The 8,694-nt window shown below is 46.6% G+C and overlaps 1 protein-coding gene across 2 annotated transcripts in view; it reads right to left on the minus strand.

Annotated features, from left to right (window-relative positions):
• DEAF1 (DEAF1 transcription factor) overlaps window positions 1-8,694 on the minus strand; it is a 49,761-nt gene that overhangs the window by 40,349 nt on the left and 718 nt on the right. For both annotated transcript variants that reach the window (XM_040328626.1, XM_040328625.1), the window contains exons 2-4: window positions 4,188-4,276; window positions 3,964-4,081; window positions 1,355-1,501 (exon numbers count right to left, since the gene is read on the minus strand). In XM_040328626.1, the coding sequence (XP_040184560.1) occupies window positions 1,355-1,501; window positions 3,964-4,081; window positions 4,188-4,276 (354 nt within the window). The remainder of the gene's footprint in view (window positions 1-1,354; window positions 1,502-3,963; window positions 4,082-4,187; window positions 4,277-8,694) is intronic.

Below are 8,694 nucleotides of genomic sequence, written 5' to 3' on the forward strand. Positions count from 1 at the left end.
ACAACCCTGCCCAGAAGCAGAGATGACCTGAACTTTCCTGCAGTTTCACTTTCATTTACAGGTCTATTTCCCACCCCCACCTTTTGACTGGACAGTAAAAGAAGTAGCACATTGCTCATCACTCTGCTCTCTCCTTTTAGCATGCTCCCTGCATCACACCTGATTGGCTTGTCCTGCTTTTCCAACCCCCCGTGGCCGCTGGTGGTTTCTTGTTTGGGGGGGGGGTGGCAAACAACCGAACCCCCCTGCGGAAACTCAAACCCACCTCCTGTTGTCTGCCGGTCAGTCCACCGACCGGGCGGCTTTACCTCACTTCCGCTGTGTGTCTCCTCTTCTCCTAGGCATCCAATAAGATTGCCTGTCTTACAGCCAGTCAGGTGACAGGTATCAGTTCCGTTTCCCGATTGGCCGGGAGAAGGATCAGTGTTGCAGCAGCAAATAGCTGTTGTAACACACCTGGGGGGGTCCTGGACGCATCCTGAGCATCCTGAACCAACCCGATTTTGAAGCCTATTACCTAGATTCAGGTACGGCAGCGCATCTTTCCGGCAGGGTAGCATATTGTATTTACGCTATGCCGCCGTAAGTCAGAGAGGCAAGTGCTGTATTCACGTAAATGGGGCCAGCGTAAGCGCGCCTAATTCAAATGAGGATGAGGGGGAACGACGGCCATACTTAACATTGACTAGCCCAACTAGGGGCAGCTTTATCTTTACGCCGGCGTACCTCTTACGGAAACGGCGTATCTTTACTGCGACGGGCACACGTACGTTCGTGAATCGGCGTATCTAGTCATTTACATATTCTACGCCGAACTCAACGGAAGCGCCACCTAGCGGCCAGCGAAAAAATTGCACCCCAAGATACGATGGCGTAGGAGACTTACGCCGCTCGTATCTTAGCCTAATTTAAGAGTATCTGGTTTCCAGAATACGCTTAAATTTACGACGGCGCAGATTCAGAGTTACGACGGCGTATCTACTGATACGCCGGCGTAACTCGCTCTTAATCTGCTTATATAACTCTAATCAGGTACTTAAAAAAAAAAAAAAAATTCCACTGTAATTTATGCACCCAGTGACCCGAAAGGGGCTGGACGCAGCAGTCATCTACCCATTACCATATAGGGGGAGGCTGGAGAGAGGGGGCAGCGCCCTTAATGGATGGGCCACCCCTGCCTCCCCCTCTGAACTCTGTTGCACAATAGACTGCAGGAGGCTGATATCAGGTCTAATGCACTGGCTGCATTGGAAAAAAAAACATGTAATGTTCTAATGAGTACAGAGTGGCATTTACATGTGACTTTGATATCTCCCTGGAGTTCGGATTTAAGAAAGTTATAGTCATAGTTTACCTGATCCGAGTCTGTTCTTGTACAAGATGCCACTTATATTACGACACCGTACAGGTAGTTCATTATCATAGGCAGACTGATCCCAGGTGTATTTTGTGTCATCTTTGTCTGGTCCTGGGGACTGAGAGCTTGGTGACCTTTCAGATCCTATACACAATGCAAAGATCAGTTAAGCAGGTGGAAACGAATGCTCTTGTTTAGTAAGGCAAAGAGCAGTAAGAAAAGTGCAATCATTTCAATCAAACTCAACTTTCACCAATATGGTCCTGGTAAATGTTACATATTGTCAATGCTTATTGTACTACCCTAATAAATAAACTCTCATATTAGGATGGGACTACACTGTGTGTAATAAACTGAGAAACTAAGCTAAAAGTATTCTAAAAAAACCTTCTGTGTTCAGCTCCCACCCTCCAGCCCCCCTATTCTTATCTGAGCCCCATCTTGACCGGCTCTCTCCTCTCTCTCTCTCTCTCTCTCCTTACTGGACATGGAGGCAGCAGGAGCCAAAATCCAAAGTCAATCACAGCCCGTGAGGAGAGGGGGTGTATCAATAGACAGACAGAGCAGTTCAGGATGGAGCCTGCATGAGCGTCCCCATAGCAAGGGGCTTGCTATGAGGGCACTCAGCATATGGTAAGGAGCCAGGAGTGCCAGTGGGGGACCCAAGAAGAGGAGGATCATTGCTGCCCTGTGCAAAACCATTACACAGACCAGGTACAGTAAGTGTAACATGTTTGTTATTTTAAGAAAATCCCTTTACAATCACTTTAATAAAAGTGGATGTAAACCCAAATTTTTTTTTAAAAAAAAATTTATGTCACAATGTAGAGCAGCCCTCAAGATTTCCACTCGCCTACTAGCATTTGGCGAGTGGATTTAAACTGGGGGCGAGTGATGACAGGGCTGCATGACCAATGTCCCTTCAATCTGTGCCTACACTTAGAGCCCCGATGCGATTGGCGGCCGAAGAGGAAAGGTGCATGCTCGGGAAAAGTAGTCTGTGAGCCGCGCACAGGCAGAGCAGTACACAGGTGCTCTCCTCACAATTCTCATTAAGCCATGAGACCTAACAGTGAGACCTATCTGAGCCTGCCCCCTCCCCCGGGCCCCGACCAATGTAGCTGGAGAGCAGAAAGTAATGAGTGAGGTGGAGGATTGCAAAAATTACCACTCCGGTGCAGCGCTCACTGAAAGTTGCCCTGACATGAGAGTGGCAGCCTTCCAGTTTGTACAGTTTTCTTCTCCTTGTGCTCTATGTAAGTGTCCAACAGTTTAGCCTGAGCACTGTGAACAGACTGGTCTCAATGTGTGCTGTGCGGTGTCAGTGTGCGCTGTGCTATGGTGTCAATGGCAGTGCAGTTGTGTGGATCTCAGCGCTGGATTGTACTCCCTCCCGCTGTGCTGCACCTCCTCTCCTCACTGCCAGCCTGAATAAAAGGGGGAAGTGGGGACATGCAAGCGTGGAGCCGCACACACAGGCTCCTGATGATGAGATGAATGGGAGAGAGAGAGAGAGGATGGATGGGAGTTGCAGAGGAGACAGCAAGAGAATGGGGAAGAGACCCAGTTCTAGTGCCCTGTCCCTCTGGTCTGCCCCCAGTGCCCTGTCCCATTTTGTTAAAGTTTTTGTTGGTAATATTTAATTTTGTAACTTGATTCTGCATAAAACATTGTCATTCCATGAGATAATCTATGAGGGCGTGTTTACGGGTGCAATTAGGCGCAGGGCAGTGTATGAATTAGGTGGGGCAACTGGTGGCGAGTAACTCTTGAGGCCTGGCTAGTAGCTCAGGACTTGAAATTGTGAGCCCTGATGTAGAGTATAAGATTTCCTATCATCTGTGCCCAGTCTTGCCACACAGAGTTAATCCAGCTCTGAGCAATCCTCTTTTATTGTTCAGTGAGATAAAAACGGACTTACAGAGAAATACCTTAGTCCGTTCCGCCCCCTTGCTGTGAATTACAGGTTATTTACATATCTCATGCACTAGCCTGGAGTCAGGCATTATTTTTTAATTCCCACCCCCACTCCTTTTCTGGATTTTGACTGGATGTTAGTGATCATAGCAGAATTCAGTGTAAGGAATACACAAGAGAAAATGCATGTTGACAAAGGTAGTGTAGAGGAGGGCGGGGAGTCTACTGACATCACGACTCCACCCACAGAGCTCCAGACAACAGATCCAGCCACAGAATCTGCAGTTTTCAGTTCTTATAACAGAGGGGACATATTTGACAGGTAAGGATACATGCAGGAGGCATCTATATCCTTATAGATCAGCACTATGGCAGTAGTTTAGAAAGGGTGAGAGTGGGCTTACATCCACTTTAAGCCCTTCATTACAGAACAATAGGGGGATACAGAATTCGTTACATGTCAGTGACTCACAAAGTTGAAGTCCTAGCCATCCGAGTATCTAGAATGTTCAGCAGAAGGTCAGCAATGGCATCTTATGTATTTCCCATGTCAGGTTTCCGTTTGATAATTATAAAAGTTATTTTCAGCAGTTTACAAAAAAATAAAAAAACTTTTTTTGTTTGTTTTAATAACTTGAAGGAAAGTGTCTTGTAGTGCACGCCATGTGTCAGAGGTGTACAGGTCTCACCGGACGTTGGCACTTTGATGTTCTGCGTTTCCATAATGCTGCCATCGGTATGTACGACTATCAGAGTGGCCTTCTCAGTGCTGAGACTGTCTCCAATTTGTAGCGAAGCTCTCTCAGCCTGCAAGTTAGAAATGATACAAACAGTATAAAGGAAGAGAAGCATGATGACATCTCAGAGTGTATTAGACGTGATTATCAGAAGTGTTACAATATAATACACTCACCAGGACATGATCAGAGAGGGAGCCTGTGCTGGCCACTGAAGTGGTGAAAACATTCTCTCCTGGCGCTCCAACACTGGACACGGTGACCTCTGGAAGATGGAAAGACGAGATTCAACATTCAGTTCTCGACCCTTCAAAGGGGAAGAGCCAGCAAGCCACTGCGCTTATATAACTACAGACATCTAATGCAAAGAAATTCAACTTTTGTTTTCCATTTTCAGTAAGAAACAAGAATGAATGCCTACTACATCCAACTGTAACATCTACCCCACCATTAGTATATCTCAGATTTCTCCACCCAAAAATGGTAAGGTTCTGCTTCAAGGCCTCCTCTTCTCCAAATGGCTTTTTTTTCTCACATTGATCCTCCTCCTGGCCAATCGGGAAGCAGGTCACGAGACCTGTCACCCAATTGGCTAAAAGGACGATCCTATTGGATACCTAGGAAGTGGAGGGAAGCCGCCGTGATGCAGAAGAGGAGAAGATGCCCGCCCCCCGTGGCCCACTTACAACCTAGATGGAGGGGGTGTGCCGATGAACCGACCGAATGGGAAGGGGGAGTGGGTTGGCGCCACTGGCTGACCGGGGGGGGGGGGGGTTGTTTGACAACTGTGAGCTTGTTTTACCTATTTAAAGTGCAGGCTGTTTCTATATGGCTAATTGATAGCAAGTGGACAAACAAACTGCTGGGAGAAGGAAACGGTCACATTATTTATGGAAGGTCTCCTCCCAGTGGCGGCTGGTGCTCAACATTTTTTTTGGGGGGGGGGGCGCAAAAAAGAAAAAAATTGCAGCCTCACTGTGCCCATCAAATGCAGCCACTGTGCCATCAATTATCACCACTGTGCCATGCCATCAAACGCAGCCACTGTGCCATCAATTCGCACCATTGTGCCATGCCATCAAACGCAGTCACTGTGCCATGACATCAAACGCAGTCACTGTGCCATGCCATCAAACGCAGCCACTGTGCCATCAATTGTCACCACTGTGCCATGCCAAACGCAGCCACTGTGCCCCTCAATTGTCGCCACTATGCATGTCACTGTGCCCTTTAATTGTTGCCACTGTGCCCATTGTCGTCGCTGTGCCCTGTTAAATGCACTTACCTTACTCCTTCCACATCCCTCGATGTCCTCTTCTCCCGCCTTGGTGACGCTTCAGCCAATCAGGTTACCGATTTTTTTTTCCCGGCCAAAAGTTTTGATTACCCGTTTTTGTGTATTTAAAGTGGAGGTTCACCCGAAAAGTTAATTTTTAACATTAGATTGAGGCTCATTTTGTAAAGGCGAATCAGGTGTTTTTTTAAAAAACGAAGTAGTACTTACCGTTTTAGAGAGAGTTGTTCTCCGCCACTTCCGGGTATGGTCTTCGGGACTGGGCGTTCCTATTTGATTGACAGTCTTCCAACGGTCGCATACATCGCGTCACGATTTTCCGAAAGTAGCCGAACGTCGGTGCGCAGGCGCCGTATAGAGCCGCACTGACGTTCGGCTTCTTTCGGCTACTATTTTAAAAAAAACTACCCGATTCCCCTTGACAAAATGAGCCTCAATCTAATGTTAAAAAAAGATTTGCGGGTGAACTCCCGCTTTAAAAGATATATATATATATAAACATGTAATCCAGGTATTTGCTCCCTCTTCCGGGCATAGATCACTGCAGTGACTGTGGTGACCTACGCCACATCTGGCGCCTACTCCACCCCCGCTGTTTTCTGGGAGATGCACAGGTCCCAGAAGTCAGCAGGGACCAGTGGGATCGTGCAGCGCGACTCGTGCATGCACAGTAGGGAACCAGGAAGTGAAGGCGCAAGGCTTCACTTCCTGATTCCCTTACCGAAAAAGGCAGCGGCAGCACCCGAGGGAGAGATCGGCTTCGGGTGCTGACATTGCGGGCACCCAGGACAGGTAAGTGTCCATATATTAAAAGTCAACAGCTGCAGTATTTGTAGCAGCTGACTTTTAATATTTTTTCCGCAGAACTCCGCTACTTTCACACTGGACCATCATTCTAGCCACGCTATTTGGCTGCTAGCGGGGCGCTTATATCCCAGCTAGCGGCCGATGAAGGGGTTAAATGCTCCCATGTAGCGCCACTGCAGAAGCGCTTTGCAGGCGCTTCGGCAGCGGTGCCCGTTCATCTCAATGGGCAGGAGTGGTGGAGGAGCGGTATACACCGCTCCAAAGATGCTGCTTGCAGGACTTTTTTTTTTTAACGTCCTGCCAGCGCACCGCCTCAGTGTGAAAGCACTCGGGCTTTCACACTGAGACTGCAGGGGAGCAGTTTTGCAGGCACTTTACAGACGCTATTTTTAGCCCAAAAGCACCTGAAAAATGCCCCAGGGTGAAAGGGGTCTAACTGTTAGATTTTATGAGATGAAGGGGAAGAAAAAAAAATAAAAAATCAGCCTAGCATGTTGGCCCAAAAAAAAAAAAAAATTGGCATCATATATCGGCCATCGCGATTTCTAAATATCGGCCAGAGAAAAACCCATATTGGTCGACCTCTAGACATCACTAGATCTCTAAGGGTATTCTGTGGTATCTGGCACCAAGCTGTTAGTAGCAGATCCCTTAAATCCTGTAAATTGCGGGGTGGGGACCTCCATAGATCACACTTATTTTCCTCAAACCATTCTAGAATAATTTTTGCAGTGTGGCATTATGTTAAGGAGTGTACTTGGTCACCGACAATGTTTAGGTAGGTGGTATGTGTCAAGTAACATCCACATGAATGGCAGGACTTAAGGTTTCCCAGCAGAACATTGCCCAAAGCATCACATTGCCTTCACCATCTTTCCTTCTTCCCATACTGCAGGGCTCGACAAATCCCGGTCGCCAGATCGCCATGGCGACTAGAAATGGTGTCCTGGCGACTTGGCTTGGAAGGTGGGCAAAAAAAATAAATAAAAAAAAAAATTTTTTTTTTTTTTTTGCGAGCTGGCGCCATCTGGTGGTGAGCCGTTGGTATTACAAGTTAAGCATTACAAGTTAAACAGCAATTCTAATGTAATTTTTCACTATTTTCACTGCCATCTTCTTCCCTCTAATTAGAACCCCCAAACATTATATATATTTTTTATCCTAACACCCTAGAGAATAAAATGGTGATCATTGCAATGCTTTCTGTCACGCCGTATTTGCGCAGCGGTCTTACAAGCGCACTTTTTTGGGGAAAAATTACACTTTTTTTAATTAAAAAATAAGACAACAGTAAAGTTATCCCCATTTTTTTTAATATTATGAAAGATAAAGTTAAGCCGAGTAAATTCATACCCAACATGTCACACTTCAAAATTGCGTCCGCTCGTGGAATGCCGACAAACTTTTACCCTTTAAAATCTTCATAGGCGACGTTTAAAAAAAATCTACATGTTGCATGTTTTGAGTTACAGAGAAGGTCTAGGGCTAGAATTATTGCTCTCGCTCTACCAATCGCGGCAATACCTCACGTGTGGTTTGAACATCGTTTACATATGCGGCCGCTGCTCACGTATGTGTTCGCTTCTACGCGCAAGCTCGTCGGGACGGGGTGCGTTTTCTGGCTCCTAACTTTTTTAGCTGGCTCCTAGATTCCAAGCAAATTTGTCAAACCCTGCCATACTGCATTCTTGTGCCATCTCTTGCCCAGGTAAGTGACGCACAAACCCCCCTACCATCCACATGATGGATCCTGCCTTCACCAAACAACTGGACTTTAATTTTCTTCATCTGATCATATCCCACCATTATTACCTTTTGTATCATTTGACCCTCCCCCTCCTAGATTGTAAGCTCTATTGCCACGTGCACACGATCGGTTCATCCGATGAAAACGGACCGATGGATTTTTTCATCAGATATCCGATGAAGCTGACTTTCATCAGTCGTGCCTACACACCATCAGTTAAAAATCCGTTTGTGTCAGAACGCGGTGACGTAAAACACAACGACGTGCTGAGAAAAATGAAGTTCAATGCTTCTGAGCATGCGTCAACTTGCTTCTGAGCACGCGTGGATTTTTACCGATGGACTTGCCCACAGACGATCGTTTTTTTCTGTTTTTTTAACCATCAGATAATTTTAAAACAGGTTCTACGTTTTTTCACCGATGGAGCCCACACACGATCGGTTCGTCCATCGGACCGTTTTCATCAGACGAACCGATCGTGTGTACAGGGCATTAACGGCAGAACCCTATGATTCCTCCGGGATTGAATTATATTGTAACTGGACTGTCTGCCCTCATGTTGTAAAGCGCTGCACAAACTGTTGACGCAAAATAAATCCTATATTATAATAATTGCTCTGTGGTGCGGTTCTGATGATCACATGCCCATTGTAGGCACCTTTGGCTGTGGACATGGGTCAGCGTGGGCATCCTGACCAGTCTGTGGCTACACAGCCCTGTATGTAACAAACTGTGAAGACCAATTTTCTGCTTTCAACGCCGCAGCTTCAGGGACAACATGTTCACTTGCTGCCTAATACAGTATATCCCACCGACTTCCAGATGTCATTGTACT

This window comes from Rana temporaria, chromosome 11 (assembly GCF_905171775.1).
Source record: "Rana temporaria chromosome 11, aRanTem1.1, whole genome shotgun sequence".
Lineage (NCBI taxonomy): Eukaryota > Metazoa > Chordata > Amphibia > Anura > Ranidae > Rana > Rana temporaria.